The sequence below is a fragment of the Enoplosus armatus genome, chromosome 12 (assembly GCF_043641665.1).
Source record: "Enoplosus armatus isolate fEnoArm2 chromosome 12, fEnoArm2.hap1, whole genome shotgun sequence".
NCBI classification, from domain to species: domain Eukaryota; kingdom Metazoa; phylum Chordata; class Actinopteri; order Centrarchiformes; family Enoplosidae; genus Enoplosus; species Enoplosus armatus.
The window spans coordinates 6,426,114-6,445,661 of NC_092191.1; the positions used below are offsets into that span (position 1 = coordinate 6,426,114).

The window sequence follows — 19,548 nt, forward strand, 5'->3', positions numbered from 1 at the left end:
ATTTCTTATTCCGAACTATTCCTGAGAGTCCAGATGGTTTTATTTGATCAAATCTCCCAAACTACACTAGAATATTTAAATTTTGATATTAAGTAGCGGAACTGAATATGTGCCATTTTAGCATATTGCCCTTTCTTGAAATAGTCCCTCATGCTTTTTTATCTTGCTCTGAGAAATAATTTTTCAGCAAGCAATTAACAGTTTGTCATGATATGTTTTTGTACCAAGAAAGTGACTCAGCAAAGTGTTCCAAATACAAATGGGATTAAAACAGAAGATCAGTCTGAGACCAGCTACCTACCAACTGATTATAGCTTGGCAGTTTTTATACACTCAAAGTCCAAAATCCAGTTCGTTTCTATAAAATGTGATTTATTAAACAGCATACATGAAATACTGCATTCCTTGTAGAAAGCAACACACTGTTCTCTTGGCCCCTTTATGAACACATGATGGTGTGTTCATCTTGAAGACTTCCACAGTGCTTATTAACTAGGATGAGCTGCTACAGTGTTTTCAGCTATACGACGTACCAGCTGACTCTTCCCTCTGGGAATGCTAACAGCGGGAAAACAAGACTGTACACTTGTGCTAGCTAATGTTGCCATCACCTCAACATCAACAATCAAGTCCTTAACTCACTGATACAATGCCAGGACAGTTTGTTTGTCTACAGAGAAACAAGCCCAGGGATGTGTCCAAAACTACTCCTTCAATCATTGTTCCCAACATGACAGTTTACTCTATAGTGAGCAGAAACATCAGTTAATCATGATTTTGCACCATTACTGACCAGTGTAGTGTTGCATAATAAACATTTAGACATTTATCAATAGTGAAGCACTGAATTGTAAGATTCTTAGCAAGTAGTGTATATACTGTCAGGGCACTATTTAAAATGTAGACACTCCAGAATGTCAGTAAAGTGAATGTAGTGCACACAGTGGTAAATAAGGAGCGCTTTGGACACAGCCCAGGTGTGTGCAGTGATGTAAAGAAAAAAATCAGGTAAAAGCCATCAGGAAGTCGAATAACATTGGCAGCGTATTGCCTGACTGGTCCATGTGCTTTTCAGTTCGCCTGACAATTTCTGAACTTGCTTATGCAAACAGATGTGACTGTAACAGACACCAGAAAACATAAGAGTGCTCCCTTATGAGTGCCACATTATGGTACATTCAAAATATAAAAGGAGATGTACCTTCTTCCTCTGCAGACAGCAATGACAAGACCTCTTGAGGAACCTCATACTTTTTATGTTTCTTTGGAAAAAAAACCCTGATCTGTGTTACATAAAGTGAATTATCTGGCTGAAGGAGGCAGCGTAAAGGAAGCCATGTGTTTGATTAACAAAGTAAACAGACAGAATATAAATCAGAATATTGCAGTTTGTGGGGAAGTTATTTCTTAATCACTTCCTCTTTCAGCTTGTCAGCCAGATGTTTTCTCTTCTGTAGCTTCTTCCTCTCCTCGGCAGATATCTCCTGCGTAATGAGACCAGAGCAGGCAGTAGGGTTATCAACCAGGTTAGAAAATATGAGATAATAATCACCACCACTGGCTAAAGAGGGAGTGAAAAAGCAGTGGGAAAGACTATTAAAATACAACCAAGCACACGTGTATACATCTATTAGCTAGAAAACTAAACAAAAACAGCTGGTGTTGGGAATATGGCAGTGCTACGCTTGTATTTTCAGGATTTTTAAAGTGGTACCAACTAATTTAATAGCTTTATATATCTGAGATGTTGATAAATTAAAATGCGAATTTTAAATTAAAAACCTAAAGCATACAAATAGCTTTTCAAGTGATGTGATTTCAATCAACAAAGAGCTCAGACTCCATTCCTCTTGAGACAGAGTACGACAGAGACTGAGGGGAGGGAGGACTACACAGCAAAACCACAGCAACATAATAGGCATGAATGAGCACATGTGTTCACATCGGGCAGAAGCAGCTGATGGATCACCTTCTGTTTGGTGGAGTTAGGAGAGTGTTGTGCTGGAGGAGGAGGAGGAAGAGGGGCAAGAGGAAGAGGAGGAGGAGGGGTACAGGCCCCATTCCTCTGGGACTGCCCCACTGCCCCCTGACAGGCCAGACCAGGTGAGTTACAGGCAGAGACGAAATGAAGAACAAGAACCCAATAAATACGTCAAAACGATAAAGAAGAGAAAAAGAAACAAAAGAATCAGAGGAAAAATGTGTTTAAGAAAATCTGGTGAAATCAGGCATGTAGTTTGGAATTAAAATATAAAAATATGATAAACATGAAAAGTATGGATATTAAGTCAAAATTATTAGGTCCTAGCACAATTTCTTACTGTGATTACTGAGGCACAACTCAAAGTCAGTGTTAAAATTAAATTATCTGTAGTCTGTATAACCTCTATTAATAGCTCTAATGGGCCAATATGAGGAAACAGGGAATAGTTATTTACATATGTAAGTAAAATGTAATCAGGTCCATGCTCTTCTTCCACTGGCCAAAGTGTCCTTCAACAGTCGGGTGGTTGATCTGACCTCTGACCTCTTTGTGAAGGGTGTTATAAGGAAGGAGAGGAGCAGGCTGTAGTTACCGGGGTGGTGATGGGTGCCTCCTCTGGCGGCGGCGTCTGCTTGGTTTTCTGCTGTTCTTTTTTCAGTGCATGCAGTTTGTCTCGCTGCTGACGCAGATATGCTGCCCTCTGCTGGAGCTGCTCCTGCTGAGACGCTGACAACTCCTGGAGGGAAGTGGAGGTGAAGGTGAAACAAGAGGAGGGGGATACAATTCAAACCATGCACAAACATTGCAAACATTATGAATTTTGCAGAGTTAACTCTTTCCCAACTATTTTAAAATACTAAAAATGTAGGTATTGGTGGGGTTTCAATAAATGTTTAAAGCAAACAGACGCATTGAAAAGTTTCTTCACTTGAAAATGGTCATGAGGGGATTCAATATCCTACTGTTTTTCACACAGCTGTTATGCACACATTAAAAACCTGCTACCTTTATTGTGTATGTGTATTTTTGTGTATTCATTTGTCCACAAAACACAAAAAGAGGGCTAAAGACTGAACTCAGAATAATTTGTCTCTGATCGCATGAAGCATTCAGCATCTCACAGATGCCGCACTGTATGTAGCAGGCTCACAGACTCACAGTATATGGCTTAGAGAAGCCAGCCTCCCTGTGTGCCTCCTCCAGCAACGCCTCGGCTGCAGTCTGGCTGCTGCTGCTCGACTCCTTGGTGTCAGGACCGAGGCTCACGGAGGGTTCACTGGACTTTACTGGAGCTCTCACTGCTGGAAGGACTCTGGACTCCACACCGTTACTGCCACAATCTGCACATGCATATTCAAATCAGTTTGGTAACTTTCAGCTAAGTGTGGTGAGAAGCTTTAACAAGAAGAAAGAGTTGGAGAATCAGTAGTAAAGAGTTTGAGGCTCTTCTGATTTACCTTGTGTTGGTTTAGACGTGGAGTTGCTCTTAGCTGCACTTTTCACATCTCCACCTGGGGCTGCCGTCTTGCTCTCTTCCTTTCTGACCTTGTTGGAGGGATCCACAGGCATTAATACATGTTGTACAGATAACACAAACACTGCAGCAGATTCAGCCCACTACTGCAACATGCTAATGCTGGAAAGCAGCAGCTACAACACCATATACAGTCCTCAGACTGTAGACTTGTAGACACTAGTGTGTCTCACAGAAACTTTCACATTACTGAAGAAATACTGGAAAACATAAGCCACATTTATCTGATTGTTTTTCTCTCCTTCTAAAAGGCAGGCAGACTTTACACTTCTGGTCAACTCAGCGTCTGATAGGGAAGAACCTGACGGATGAATAACTCCGTATGTGCATTTAAATGGCCTCTACATATCTAAAGACATCAAACTGTTATAAATGCAAGAAACACTTCCCAGTCACCCTGCAGTCAGCACATTGATCTTTAATCTATTGATACTACATGAGGCTTTGAAACTACTACATGACCAACCTACTGCGCAGGCTATGAAACTGAAACGTTACTATCTGCCCTCAGGATGCACTGATACCTGCATTTTGAATATCATGCCAATACTAGTGTACCATACACTACATTTTGATATCAGAAAAAGCCCCTGATGCTTATCTGTTAACAGGCCTGTCATGCCAAAAAATCTAACAAAAGGAACTTGTGTGTGTTAGCCATTACAGATACAGTAGAAATGGTATTAATGCACCCTTAGATTGGGCAGTAAACAGTGGTGTACATATTATTAAGTCTCTGATTAAAATGGTTCAGTTACCAGAGTAAATTCAGTGTTTCCGTTCACTAGTGGGGCGTGGTGACCATTACTGCTGCTGTTGTCACCATTCCCAGCAGCTTTGGCCTTCACATTGAAATAAATAGCACAGTGTGTCAAGTTAAAAAGAAGAGATAAGGCTTTGAGGGGAAAGGGGATGTTGGAAATAACCATTTAGTATTGTTAGCATCAGGTACTACACGCAAAAAGTCTGAGATGATCAAAGTTCAAAGGAGATAAAAGTCCAACAAAGGTAACGCTGTGATGCTGCAGCTTCTACAGATGGCTGGTCCTCATACAGCTCATGATGTCTCACCTTGGCAGCGTTGCTTTGTTGGCTGGGAGCAGAGGTGGTATTCTGGGATTCACTGCTTTCTGCCATTGAGCAGCTGCTGGAAGTGGAACCAACCTCTTCCTCTAATAGCAGCCTCCTGGACATTTCCTCCTCATACTCCTCCTTTGACTTTCTGAGGACAAAGTAGCAGGAGGGAAAATAATAGTTTTACTACAGTTCAATGTTGGATTTGATCCAGGGCTAATTGTCTGAATTTTCACAACGCATAAATTAGCACACGCAAAGGTAATTTAATTTTTTTTAAAGCCTGAAATATCTGAACTGGTCCTACTACAGAGCTTTCAGGAGCCCGCTTGGACTGTTTCAGAGTATGTTTTGCAGTCTAGGTGTGATAAGAGCCCAGTTAATCTACAGTTAACAACCTTTGGCTAACGCCGCAAATGGACTAGAAACTAGAATAAGACACCAACGTCAGGGATTTCCACATGATAACCACGCTATGCCCTGGCTTGCTCACAGAGATCACTGGGGCACCACACACAGAGCCTTTAATTTGATTTATTTAACAACTTAAATTCCCTGAGAAGTGACTTCCGCAAAGCATTTATCAGAAAGTTTACAGAAAGAGAGAGAGCTCATGAAAAAGAGCAAGAAAAGGATGGTCTATTATTTCATTGTTCCAAGAAAAGATCAGCATGTCATCATGGGTGTTTGATGAAACGGATAACAAAATTAAAGAAAGATTATGCCCAACAAAAAAAAAATGACACCAGCATGATGACTATTCTCAGTAACGCTTTATGACTCAGCTAGAGCCATATGTGAGTATAGAAAAGATACTGCAAAGGAGTATTGTCACGTAAATGTATCAATCAGAACTCATCTAAAAAGGACAGTATAATTGCTTTTCAGCATTTTGATTCAGAAATCCTGTTAAGATCTTTTTATGGCATCCAAAAGGACTGACTGAGACATTGATAGTGATTATGCTACATTTAGACTGTCAATCAAGCCTAAAACAAACTGTTACTGGACTGTGTTATTCCAATGGCACTCTAAACACAATGCAGTGGGCATCAAGAGGTACATTCAGGTCAGTCAACCATTACCTGAGACTGCTGTATACCTGTGCATATATAGAGAGAAATTTAACCTAACTGTGGATCATATTTCAGTGTATTAAGTTCTCATACAAAGTTTAAGTTATGTCATTATAGAATGAAAGTCTGCAGACTTGAAACACAGTCAACATTTAGTCATGGTATGTTATCATTGCATGGCAGTGCAGTTGCAATCAGTGACTACAGGGAAAAACAATTACTTAATGGTGCAAAAGTATTGTATTGACAGTATATCGGGAAGGAGGAAAGGCAGGATAATGCAGTGCTGATAAGCAGCCAAGGTACCCTGGTAAGACAAAGGGGATAAAAATACTATTTTTCTTAGTTGCTTGTTTAGTGTCAATCCCTCCAACCTAAATTAGCTGGACCTTAAGGAGCTTAACTGCGGTCCCATTAGATGCAGTCTGTTCTATTTGGCAAGACTTCCACTAGCAAAATCCCATTAGAGAGCAGGGCCAGGAGCTTCTACAGACCTGGGCACATATGGGCAACCGACATATAGGGGAAATGTGGAAATATCAGACCAGTACAATGAGGAAAAAACTGTGTTCTAATTAAATGATGGCTGAATTAGTTCATTAGTAAAAACAAACATCATCTACTGACTAAAAGATGTCTCACGGAGCACATTACAGAGGTTATTGCATATAAAATGACATAAATATATTTGTGAGCTTCATAAAGGGTTGAGGATTGAAAGAGCAAACTAGGACTACACTTTGCATACACATTGTCAACGACTGCAATCTAACATGTCTGATTTTTGTGTTTTTTTGCTTGTGCCACACGAGGATAAGATATTAGCTAACTCTTCATTGCACCCATAACATTACAACTCAATGATTCAGGGATCGTAATATTTCTTTGATTCTACCTTTGTATCGTTCACATTTCATGCACGCTCAACTTCAACTTCACTGGAAATAATTCAAGACCTGTCAAAAAAAACGTCCATCATCCAGGTCAGGACAGCTGAGAAATTCAAATCCTTGTTTCAACTCAAGATTTAAAAATCCCAAAGGGGAGACCGTCGACTTTGTGTGTGTGTGTGTGTGTGTGTGTGTGTGTGTGTGTGTGTGTGTGTGTGTGTGTGTGAGAGAGAGAGAGAGAGACAGAGAGAGAGAGAGAACAAGTGACTTACTTGAGAACCTCCTGCAGGATTTTCATCTCTTGCTGTTGCAACTCTGTCATCACGTCCACACCATCAGTCAGACACTCTGGGAGGGCCCCTACCCACACAGGCATATAAATTACAGTGATATCAGTAGTGTTTTGCTGTTTGTGAGTGTGTGTTTGGGTGTATGTGTGTTAATCCAGCCTACCGTTCCTTTCTTTAATGACCCTGAGGGCTTGAAGCTGCAGCTCCATGTTCTTCTGGACCATCAGTGAGCGAAACATCTGGAAGTCATCGGTAGCCAGAACTGGCTGGAACACCGACTGAAAAACAAAACATGACAACAACGACATATATGACCATGAAAAAAATCACCCACAAGACATTTTTTTTTTGTGGCTTGAGGTGTAGCGACAGTGCTCTGACCAAATGTTGTGTTTGAATATTTCCAGAAACAGGCGCCTGGCTACATGAGATTAGCTAACCCTAAACAATAAAGAATAAATAGTCAATGTTCCTATTAGGGTATTCTTGCTCTGTTAGCCCCTTGTAGATCAGGACAGGATGTACAGTACTTCCAGCATGGCAGGCGCTAGACTCAAGTCCCTACAAAATTTAAGCTATGTTTGCAAACAGAGTGGTGCTTAAGACTAATCTTTCACATTAGCTTCCTGTCTGTAGTCAAAGGTATGTCGCCCATCTAGACTAATGCTAGGCAAATCTTTCTGACCAACCTTAAATACACGATCAGCATACTTAGTCCAATTCAACGAGGTCACCAGCTTCTCTCTTTCTCCTCCTCTTCCTCACTATTTTCCTTCGCCCTTTGTCAGCCTCTCTTATCCCACACTGTTTCTCCCTAAAGCCCAAACCTACAGTACATCCTATTGTGTTTTGATGACATTATTATCATTCACTAATTTTACTGCAGACCTGCTATCCAGGACACAAAAGTTAAACAAGCAATCTCATATAATTGAACTCAAAAAGCAACTAAAACGCAACACTGCACAGTGTAGCAAAATACGTCTTTTGTAAGATTGCATGAGATCGTTTCTCATTTTTATACAAATTTTCTGCATGGGTAAACTCCAACAGACAACAAAACCTCTGCATCCTGCGAACTGCAACTTCTGCTACTGTTTTAGGAGAATTTGACCTGCTTTACAGACATTAAGTATTTACCTGAGTGGTAATTAATGAGATCCAAAGGATTGCAATGAAATCCAGATATCCATCTCTGCCAATCTGGCACAGCCACATCACATCCATTGATCAGTGCCAAGGAAAATCTAATGATAGACTATAACATTTTAAAGTGCAACTAATACTATGTTCAAATGCTTATTCAACCAATACAATACACTTTTAAAACCGTGTGTTATTTGGCAAATTGTTGTCTCAAACAGCCTGCACAAATAGTTACAACTCAGAATACAAATACACACAGACACAACACACACACACACACACACACACACACACACAAAACAATGCTTTTATCCATAGCACCTTAATGCAATGTAAGTGCATTTTTGGTATGTGGGCCCAGTCTCTCCTGAAACCCCAAACCCTTATAATGTATATTACATGTTTAAATACACTACACAAGACCATTAACATGCACAAACAAACATGAGTAGGCACCAGCTGCAGGGTTGGCAATTATTGAGGGAAGGAGCCCACCTGTTTGCTGATGACCTTCCAAACACAAGGTTTATTTTCCAACTTTTCTGCCACCTTTGCAGAGCCTCATCAGGTACTGCCAGTTTATTGCCTCCACCACCATGGATGGAGGGGGTTATATTCTCAGACCTGTTCCACCTGTTTCTCTGTGTCTTCTTCTTAACAAGACAATTTTGTATTTGTAATTAACAACAATCCTTTTCATGAAAGACCTGACCAGTTGAGATTCTCCCCACTGTCTAAACAAAGAGGTTGCTGTGATGTGCATCAATGTAAACCTATCAGGAGACTCAAGAGGAGGTCATGATGCTTGCAACATTTGACTAAAATGTTAAAAATCGCAACATGAACAGGAGTATCTCATGTCAACTTCTAGGTACCTTTATGAAAACATGAGAGATTCCTGATGTACATGTACATAACCAGGGCATAGCCAAATATTTCATCACTTCTGATGAAAATACATGTTGCTTGGAACTGACCCATGGCTTAGTGTAATATACTGTACATTCAGGACAGTGTTTGGGTAACGCACTTCAGCCTGATAAAGTCATGGCACAGAACAGATCTAAATTTCGTTTAGGATAAAAACATAAATGTTTGCTGATTCATCAGGAAAACACAGATCTTTTGGAGACAGAGACGAGCTATGTTTGGCACCAGGTAAAAACGCAGCATAATCTGGGGTTGTGTAAGCAAATCCCATCCTTGATTCTCCACTCAGGTTAACTGGCAGGCTGACAGTGGTGTGCAATCAGGGACCTACCTGCAGAGTTTTGGACTTGGCTAAAGGAGAGGTGCAGGCATCCAGAAACTGCTGCTCGTTGATGCCAACCTCCTGCATGTAATTATCTAACAACTTCTCCACCTACAAAAAACAAAGCAGCTTACATCAGTCCAGTTTGATGAGTCAGCAATACAAAACCACTGATGAGTAATGTTGCATGCAAATAGGGTACTATACAAACATGTACATCTTTCAGTGAATAAGTTTGACACATCTGGTCCAAAGACTGTACTCACCAATTTCTTATACTGCAGATGGATTTCGGTGTATGATAACTTATTTTCATCTTCGTCATCAAAAACTAAAAAAGAAGGCCAAATTAATAACATGTCAATGTTAGTAAGTCAGCATTTATAGCATATGCCATAAGAGACATACCTCCTAAACTATCTTTATTTACCTAGCTATGTACACACTTGTGATTTGTAGCATTAATTGCACACAAAAAGTTAACATTCATGTAGCTTCTACCTAGCTAGCTAAGTTACCTTTACTGTGGTGTCACTTGCTACCTCTATCGTCACCTGTGTCCTTTGTTGCTTAATTGTTCATGTCAAATGTTCTGAAAGTCTGATTAACTCGCAACGTGGACGTGTGTCAAGTAAAGTGCAGTTATCAGGCGGTAAATAAATATCACAGACTACAAATATACGTCAACAAACACATCGCAGTCACAAGTTAGCGTTAGCTTAGCCACCGCGCTAACGGTGCACAGCTCCAGAAAAAGCGTTTCTGTGTTGCCAGATGTCCGAGGTTGAACATGGCGGATAACCTGTTTTTGTTTTGTTTTCTTTACCTGTGCATTTGTTTTCCATAAAGTCCGTGACAGGAATGAGCCATTCCGGACTTCCCAGGTATCCAACGATGCTCTCCACGACCCATTCACAGTCATCCTCAGCCATGTTGGCTGCTGCTGGGTAGCGTCAACAACAGCAGCAGCAGCAGCAGCACAGCGATGTTGTTCAGCTCGGCGCGTCCAGCTCCACTACACCAACTCCAACAGACGGGAAAAGACATCTGGTTTATGGTCCTTCATCAAACGAGTCCCCATAGCCCGTCACAGCGGCTGCGTTTTCCTCTCTTGACGGGACGGGACCGCCTCCGGGAAGAAAAGCGCACTCATGAATTTGCAGTCGAGAGTGGTGATGACGCCTAATCGGTTGCTAAGGTAACCGTTACGTCAGTCCGCTGCTGCTCGAGCCCAGGCAGGTACCAGACACAGGAATCTCTGCAGCCCTCTTTTACTTTCTACACCGCCTTTTCTATGTTTCAGCTGCACACAATCATAAAGAAATGCTGTCGCAGCTCGTAAACATTTATGCAACGGGTTTGAAATGATGTAACCCAGTTGTGAAGTATTCAGATCCTTTACTTAAGTAAAAGTACTAACGCCACACCGTAACAATACTCCACAAGGCTACAAGTAAAATACCTGCAAGTTGTTACTTAAGTAAAAGTATGAAAGTATAATCAGGAAAATGTCCTTAAAGTATTAAATGTAAAAGTACTCAATGCAGAAAGTTATAAGAAGTTTTTGCCTTGTACATGTATTAAGTTTTTTCCTGATAATACTCATCATACACCAGGCCTTACAGTCAGTGAGCTAGGATGTTGATGTCGATTAGTTTACAAACTGTTAGGGAGATATAATTGGCATGCTTACGAAAATGGTAACATGTAGCCTGGCTATAAATGTTTGAATCCTGTATTGGTATATATATATGGTGTATTTGGTGGCATTTAAAATGTGTGCGCATGTGTGTGTGGTAGAGGCCACTGTAGGAACATGTTCAGGAATTAAAAATGTTTGTATTGGAAGTTCTCTAGTGTGGTGAATCAGGTGAATATTATTGGCAATTATTATAATCAGTCAATATGTTCCTATACTCTTATATATAATACTCTTGTGCATAGCCATATCCATTCAGGCTAAATATAAGGCCTGACTGACAGCCACACTCCATTAATGCACTAAGGATTAACTTCTGAGGCCATCTTGCTTTAATTAACAGCCTTTGTGAAAACACAAGTCACTTATACTTAAACACACACACACAAACAAACAAACAGACACAAAAAGCTAAGAGATTTTTATTAAGAGTAAAAAATTAGCGATCAGTTCATTCACGAGTGTGCATTAACAAGAGTATTTAATAAATATACGTTACCTCTGTATTTTTTCAAGGTATATAAGATTTCATTATTATCGTTATCTCTAGAAAGGCGTATAGCTACAGCGCACACATCATAAAGGCAGGGCATGCAAGCAGCAGTCAACAGAATAAAGGTAGGCGACGTTACAAAGCTTTTACAGTGAGCATTTAAATTGAACCAGTCAGTAATAGTTCTTCATTCTGTTTAACTTTGCAGCTACCTCAAAGCCATCTACCCTTCAAGAAAAACAGCATCTTTCACAGTAATCAGTGATCTCACTGGAGGGATGGACAGACGGACAGTGCACAATAGGTGATACAGAAACATTCCCTTTTTGCATGGATTTCGTAATTTGCATGTACCAGACTGTAAACTGTTGCTGATTTCAAACATTGGCATCTGTGTACTGATCCAGAGCTACAATAACTCTCCACTGCGAACATGCGGTGTAGTCCTGGTCTTAGAAAATAGTGATTGTTTTTAATTATTGAAATACTTTGAAAACAAGTAATGTACATGAAGACCTGGGTACAGGATGCATTAGCAGCATTTCGTCCCCCCATCATAGGTAAGAGCAGCGTAAAGAAGTTAATCTGACTCCAGACCAGCTGTCAGATTACAAGCAATACAGTGTGGTGACCAGTGCTTTACAAAAAAAGTATGTGGACATTATTATGCTCAGGTTCTTCTCACTCTGAACAAATGAAAACAGATGATTGTGTTTGCTTCATATAAGTGTTAGTGTCATATAAGAGTTAGGAATCAGTTTATGGATAGTTTTTTGTTATTTTTTTGTTAGACTTAAACATGTAACTGTTATTGTTATTACATTATTCTTGTTTTATACTTTGATGTTTTATATATTAACTTCCCATATTATACAGTGAGGACAATATGTGTATTTTAAAGAATGAATCACCTCATGCCAAGAAATATTAGCTATCAAAATAATTCCAGTTCCACCTTTAGCTGGAACATCACTTACATTCCCATGTCGCTGCCTTTTTATACATGTTATAAGAATTGACATATAAACAGTAGTCATGAACCAACATGTATTCTTGATCAAGGCTGATTTTTTTTTAATTATCATGTCATATTGCAGCAGTTAAGTGAGACGAAATGTTCTTTCTCATGACATCCTCTAGATGGCAGAAGTTATCCTTCATGACCAGATTACAATTGCCAAGTGGTGTGTTTTTGACTGACAACTATTTGATTTTCTACTGGTGTCAGTGGTTCAGCGGCACGTGTCCCGTCTGTACATATAGGAAACATGTTATTACTCACTGTATGACAGAACTGAGTCTGTGTAGTGGCTCACATTTGACCTGTGGCACAAACAGAGCAGGTACACATACTGTATACAGAATATTGGTGATATCCACCAAAAGTCATGTGATATATCATTTTGCCACCCGTTTGCAATAATTCATGGTTACAGCTAAACCTTCTATGCATTCTGACTTTTCCCAGCAGTTAAGTATTCAATTGTTCTTGCTGCTACGTGAATTCAGACAAAACACTGGTTACACCTTTGCTGCTTTCACTTTAAAGCACTGACTATAACACCCCGCATATTGTTGATGAATTCATCTCTATTGTAGCTCTCTCAGGAAATCCTTTCCTGTCCCCCTAATTAATGGCTTTGGAAGATAAAAAAAAAAATGTGTCTACATTATAAACCCCACAAGCATGGTTGCAAAAAAACTGCACTCACAGCAAAGAGTGTGTAAAGGTCTTAAACTGACATGCAATCATTCAAAATGCAAAGTCCCTGCAAGCTTTCAGTTAAGAATAAATTAGTTTTTTTTTTTTACTAACAATCATGTAGTTTTAGCTCTGCCTTCACATGGTAAAGCTAATATATATTCAGTCACAGGCGTGACATTACAGACCCCCATGTCCTTGAGGTTAAAGTGGAGCAACTGTCAAGCTCTGTTAAAAATTCATTGTATTGATTTGGCTGACAGCATAGATCCCTCTGGCTCCTTCTTCTAACTGCTCCTTTAGTATTTGTTCAATAAGTCACAATGTTGCATTTGGAAGAATACTATAGGCAACCATTCGATAAATTACCCTTCTTTTCCTAGGATTTGTATATGGGAACTGGAATGATTATCTATAAGGGCCCTCTCAGATCAATACTCGCCCTCGTCCTCCAGGGAAAAATACCCGTCTTCGACTAATGATGGCTGTCGTTCTTCAGTGGTGGCGCCTGGTCGAAAATTACAGGCCACAGTACATTTGGCGTTATGTAATAAACACAGTAGAATAGGTGCATCATCTAATTAAATTATGACCTCCATAAAATAAAACATCACCATCCTGCTGTAGAGAGATATATGACACATCGAATCCTGGATTATGTAACCGCTCTCTGCGTGGCGTTAAGTGCATGTGGTATTGAGATTAAAACATGGTGGACACCATTTGATCAAGCTCTGTAGGGAGCCCCAGTAACTCCACTGCGGGTCATCACTCAAGATGAGTTATGTGGTTATTTCCACAGGACTAACGGCAATGGTCATCAATTTTTGTTTGTTTTTAAGTGTGAAATTTCAATTTTGACAGTTAAATCCTTTAAAGGTACCTGTGTTAATACGTGTCAATTCTAAATAACATAAAAGCATTGATTCTGTTTGTTTCTTTTAGAGACACAGTTGAATAAATTATGCAATGGGCCACATGAGGCTGTCTGTTTCTATTAACGTCATTTGACCCGATGGTTGATTTGGATGAAGATCTTAAGTTATTAGTGGTAATAAATATGCTTACAGTTTCAAGTAATTACAGAGGAAATAAAGAGGTCCACAACATATAAATCTGTGTTGTAAATCTTCCACCACTTTGGAGTGTATTAGTAATGCTACATGTAGCTAGTGTAGCCACATGTGCGGCACTGCCTCCCATCTCTTCGTGGCCATGCTGGCGCCATTCCCCCTTTTAAAGGGTGATAAATTATGACTGCTTGTGACATACAATAATTAGGCAATCAATCAATAAGATTTCTTCTGTTTCCTTTGCTTGAGAGGCCTCAACAAGGAGAGAATAAAGATTTAATAAGTAGCAAGGTTATAAATCATTATGACTGTAAGTGCTGTTGATTAAATACTGTATACTCATGATGCAAAATTCATAAGTGATTTCATAGTTTCATGCATTAAATAAGTTAAAATGTAAATCTGATTTGATTTGTCTCATACAGTGGAATATACTCTGTATGCCCTTATAACAGATGCGACTTAAAGGGTTGTAGCCACTAATGTATTAGCACATTGTTCACTTTTACGTTTCTGTCCCGGAACTAATGTTTATGTCTAAAGCCAAAGCTAGAGAGACGTTCAAAAGACATTAAAGGACACAAGAACCTCTTTTCACAACAAGTGGCCAACGAGGTATTTGTTTTACTCATACAATGCACTTTGTTTTCATGCTCGCACTAAGGGCCATGTTGTATTTTCATTTGTTTTCATGCTAAGTACTGTATAACTTGTTGATGTATTTTGCACTGTGTTAATTCACATAGAGTTCTCACGGCATGACTAAGGCATGACTAACAAGTAATAAACGCCCGTCTTAAAGAACCGACCTGTGTCTGTGTTGTTGTGAAGAGAGCTACAATGACAGTGTATTAATCAATATTTCTTCTGAACCAAAATGATTTGGTTTCATTCTTGAAAAAAAATCCATCAAAAGCGTCCAGACTTTCCTTCCTGAGTTCTTCTGTGCACGTCATCAAGTCCTGCGAACCAGATAACACTTTCATCATCAAAGGTTTTGTTCAAAATGGCAATAATAAAACGCTACAAAGACCCAGTGAGTCTTCTGTTACAGGAATAGAGCAGTTCTCCAAACATCATTCGGTGAAAAGGAACCCGTCATGCTTTGTGGTCACAGGAACCTGTTTGAGATCTCTCTGCTGCCGCTGCTCTCCGCTGACTGACTGGGTGGGTCCATTGGATTGTCATGGTGATTGTCTTTGATTTGTACCTGTCTGTTGTCAAGGTGACTCATTTTGACTCGTCCCCTCTCTTGGTAACTGTCTATAATTGGCACATGTCCATTGGCCATGCCTTGGTGACTAATTTTGCTTGGTCTGTCGTCATGGTGCCTTGTTTTAACTGGCGTCTGTCCATTGTCTTTGTGGCTGTTTCTCATTGGTGCAGGTCCGTTATCGTACTGGCCCATTCTGATTGGCACTGGTCCATTGTCTAGGTGGCTAGTTTTGACTGGCACCAGCCTGTTGATCTGGTGCTTGTTGCAGACGGGGATCTTATTGGCCTGCAGTGAGCGGGTGTAACGTGAAAACCAGTCCCTCTCAAACGTAGCCCTTAGCTGCTCCACCACTGTAGAGTTCCTCTCCTCAATGCCCTCTGGCTGACTGATCACCAGGCCGACTCCTGCATTAAAGCTAAACTCATTCCCCACCCAGTCAAGGTTACCTGTCAGGACACAGAGGAAGAAACAAATACGTGACCACAGTTTTATGTCCAAAATATCTTGCAGCACAACAAATAATACAAAAACACCATGACAAGCAGAATTTTCAAATATTGCCATGTACTATCAGTGGATAAATGTACTGAATCAAAGACCATGCTGCTCTTTAAAGTGCTCTTTACTGCTCTTTGCTCCTTCTGAGAGTCAGATGATGAGAAGATGATGAGAAGATCGATAATACTTTCATGTCTATGCGACATGTGGAGCTGGAGCCAGGAGGTGATAAGCTTAGCTCAGCATAAAGGCTGGAAGCAAGGGGAAACAGCTAGCCTGGCCCTTTCCAAACTTCAGAAATATGAATATCAGCACCTCTAACGCTCACTTACTAATATGTTGTTTCTTGTTTGATCAATCCGTACACAGTAATGCTCCATACCTAACACAAGAGTGTTATCGATCTCCTCATCTCACTCTCAGAAAGAAAACAAAGAGCTACTTTTCTTTTAAGCCAACTGAAAATGAGATATTGTGAAGAAGAAGAAGAAGAAGAAGCTTATGGCACAGTCATGAAGTCTAGTCGATGAGCTCACCTAAATAAATGGCTCTGTCTGTTACCATAAACCTGTTGTGGTTTATTCCCTGGAGACTGCCGTCCCTCTGCACTCTGGGGTTGAAGAACTTCTGCACACACACAGATACACAGTGGTGCAGTGAGCATTGATAAAGTGTATCCGTAGCGCTGAAAATAGTACATAGTGGCCTTGTACTTACAGCTTCCAGTGAACAGTTGGCCTGCTCCATGCACAGACTCCTTAGGGACCAGATGAAGTTGAAAGTAAGTGGATGAGTCTTTTCCCAGCAACTTATCAGCAGACGAACCCGGACCTTCCTCAGGATCAGAGCCTCCCGGATAAGACCGTCGATACGAGACCAGTACCTTGGCACAGATACAGACACACACACACCCAAATGTGGGCAAACAGCCAGATGGACACGCAGGCATACACAGAGTTTAATCACTTGAATCAAAGCAAGCGTTTGATGATCAGCGCCTGTTAACTCCAACAGCGGCACAGTGGCTCTAACCTGTGAGCGTTGCTGCTGACGAGGGGCAGGTAGTCGATGATGGAGATATATATGAAATGGCGGGCCCCCTGGATGACCCTGGAAATGGCTTCAAGATCATTGCTGCGATCTTTGGGGATGAAAACATCTGGGGAGCTCTGTCATCAGAGGAGGAAAAAGACGGCAAAGACAATTAGGAAGTGCTGGTGTTGGGTGACGAGAGGATGCACAACCGCTGACTGTGCACTCCTCTCTGAGGAAACACACATGGAGGCCGTCAGAGCATTGTGTAAACAGATGTTTATTTCCACAGAAAGAAATCTTAACAATACGCAGAATTACCATCACGATCGTTAACACTGATATCATCGCAAGAACCCACTCATCCCTCATCATCATCATTGTTCACCTAACTGAGAGTGTGTGCTTTGAGTGTGCTTTTTGTGTTGATATTAATCGTGTAGAGATGGACAGTCCAGCAAAACCAGCTGTTGTCTGCCGCAGGTAGGATGAAATCACCATCACTCATCTCCGGGGAGAAGATGACACGGAAAGACAACGGTGTCCCGCAGAGACACTCTGTATGAAAAATGTACTCCCTCTTGTCACCTCCTCCGGAGATGTTTGCTACACTTCAGTGTGCTGTATGCATTTACATTCTTCAATGTTTAAAACATTAAAAAACATGAATCTGTGTCTAATATCAGCTGATATGTAAAATGTTTCTGATATTAGACCTTTTTCACTGCAGACATTTTGACTTGGACGTGGAACTGATAACATTAACAGTGGTTCTGCTCCATTTAAAGACCCTACACACCCATGTTACACCCACACAGGTGTTTTCACCTATTTTGCCTGATTAGACCTCATTAGACCATCAGGGCTGCGTGGGCGTGTACAGATTGTGCTTGATTGACAGGTGGGACTTATTATGTCTTTATCGTTCTTATTGGTGACCTCACATAATTCCCACCATAGCCCCGCCCATCTTCAACCTGAGCTGTGGTCTAATCAATCAGTAAAGTATTGAGTGTCTGTTATAAAGCGATTAGTGAATGAGTGAATGGGTGAAAATGAGGCATCATGCACAATAGGCCTTTGTCACAAAAGACATTTTGACTTGTGTTTACAGGAAACGCACAGGTGAAACTAATTTCATTAACGATGGCTCAGTTCCATTAGGTGTCCCAGTAAGCCATGCCAGTGATCCAGCATGCACAATACTAAAGCTCTGAAACTGGCTCACCTAAATGGCACGTAGCCATTACACCTGTGCTTTTCCTGATTTAAGATGTCAAAATGTGAAAAAGGAAAACAGAAAAACAGCCTACTCTAACATCCCATTTCAAATTAATTATGTGAGCCACCAATTATATGTAATATCCTCTTGAGTGAAAGTAATGGAAGGCAAATGAACGCTATTATCTAAAACAGATCCTTTCTGGTTGATTAAGTTTACTTGAGCCTGGAAAATTATAACTTTGGACCACAGATACTAACCATTGGTTGCAGAATCAAGACATGGACAGATGTCTCATGTTTTAAATTATTACTTATTTACTCTAAGCATAACTTTGAATAAATGTTTTGGCTTTTGAAATCTAACTCTTGCATCCAACAGAAATTACAACAAAGTGAAAGCATTGCTGGGCTAATGTACAATACCATGCAATAACCGTCACTTACGGAGACGTAGGCCTGAGCCTTTGTGCTGTTGAGAGTGAGCTCCAGCGGTGTGTCCCTGTTGAAGAGGGCAAAGAGGCGCTTGGACCAGAAGGAGGGGATGAAGTCTTTATACTGGAGCCCCCAGTAGAGGCTGAACACTCTGTGGAGGTCCAGAGCCAGACAGCTGCAGTTGTACACCAGCACGCCCAGCTCCTTCCTCTGGAGAACAAAGAAAACCTCTGTTAGATCACTTTGAGACTGCAGAAAGCCAACATTTACATCAGCATCTTTGTAACTATCCTCAACATTATCTTCACTACTTCCAAGGTCCTCAACAAAACTGCTGTGGATCAGATTTCCTTTCCAAGTAACCTGTTTGTTTTTTACTCTCTCAACACTTTTTCATGCATCATCCACCTACACACACACAACATACACCTTCCCCTTGTCAGGCGACATTGTCCACAAGTCTCATCCAATTACATGCCTTCGCCCATCGCCACAGCAACAGCAGGGAATGAGAAGACACTGCTCTGCTTCTACTCTCTGTTCTCAATTTCCTGTCTTTGCTCTCTGCTCCATTTTCATTTCAAAGATCCACTTCTCAGTTTCAGGTTCTCAGCTTGTACCTTCTAAATTGCATTCTCGTTCACTCCGCACATTCATTCTCCCCCTGCAGTGTTTACGTGAGCAAAGTATTCCTAAATTAAGCTTTGATCCCACTTAAGTCTTATTTGACACAACCTATTCTATGTTCCTCAAAACACACCAACATGCAGTAAAAATACAGTCCATAATTTGATTTGTCATGTACATGTTTTAACAGCTAATACTGAATTGTGAATGTCTGACTTCAGATGTATACCTTTCATTTTTTAAGAGCTCATGTCAGGATGCATTGGGTGGCCACCCTGAGGTCCTTGCTATTCATCTTCCTAAATC

The 19,548-nt window shown here is 40.6% G+C and overlaps 2 protein-coding genes across 4 annotated transcripts in view; both read right to left on the reverse strand.

Moving 5' to 3' along the window:
• Window positions 1-360: 360 nt before the first annotated feature.
• cfap36 (cilia and flagella associated protein 36) lies at window positions 361-10,374 on the reverse strand. 3 transcript variants are annotated; one of them, XM_070916012.1, is made up of 12 exons: window positions 10,073-10,374; window positions 9,513-9,577; window positions 9,256-9,357; window positions 7,012-7,126; window positions 6,831-6,918; window positions 4,590-4,740; window positions 4,275-4,360; window positions 3,442-3,542; window positions 3,143-3,324; window positions 2,577-2,720; window positions 1,970-2,086; window positions 361-1,484 (listed from the first exon to the last, which is right to left on the reverse strand). In XM_070916012.1, the coding sequence occupies exons 1-12, from the start codon at window positions 10,176-10,178 to the stop codon at window positions 1,401-1,403; spliced, it is 1,341 nt and encodes a 446-aa protein (XP_070772113.1). In that variant the 5' UTR covers window positions 10,179-10,374; the 3' UTR covers window positions 361-1,400. The 3 variants fall into 3 exon arrangements, with proteins under 3 accessions (XP_070772113.1, XP_070772115.1, XP_070772114.1); XM_070916014.1 differs by lacking the exons at window positions 1,970-2,086; window positions 4,275-4,360 and having other exon boundaries at window positions 3,442-3,529; window positions 6,831-6,906; XM_070916013.1 differs by lacking the exons at window positions 1,970-2,086; window positions 4,275-4,360 and having other exon boundaries at window positions 3,442-3,529.
• A 4,950-nt stretch (window positions 10,375-15,324) lies between these two features.
• The window catches only part of LOC139294432 (inactive phospholipase D5-like), a 48,435-nt gene continuing 44,211 nt past the window's right edge, over window positions 15,325-19,548 (reverse strand). Inside the window, exons 6-10 of the mRNA XM_070916328.1 lie at window positions 18,628-18,825; window positions 16,960-17,096; window positions 16,645-16,810; window positions 16,464-16,554; window positions 15,325-15,875 (exon numbers count right to left, since the gene is read on the reverse strand). Of these exons, the coding sequence (XP_070772429.1) occupies window positions 15,325-15,875; window positions 16,464-16,554; window positions 16,645-16,810; window positions 16,960-17,096; window positions 18,628-18,825 (1,143 nt within the window). The remainder of the gene's footprint in view (window positions 15,876-16,463; window positions 16,555-16,644; window positions 16,811-16,959; window positions 17,097-18,627; window positions 18,826-19,548) is intronic.

Excerpts from the sequence above, each read along its gene's own strand:
- cfap36 (XM_070916012.1), bottom strand. The coding sequence starts at position 10,178 with ATGGCTGAGGATGACTGTGAATGGGTCGTGGAGAGCATCGTTGGATAC. Across the intron at positions 6,919-7,011 it reads GGTCATTAAAGAAAGGAACG|GGGCCCTCCCAGAGTGTCTG; the intron begins GTAGGCTGGATT and ends CTGTGTGGGTAG. Across the intron at positions 3,325-3,441 it reads CACGTCTAAACCAACACAAG|ATTGTGGCAGTAACGGTGTG; the intron begins GTAAATCAGAAG and ends ATGCATGTGCAG.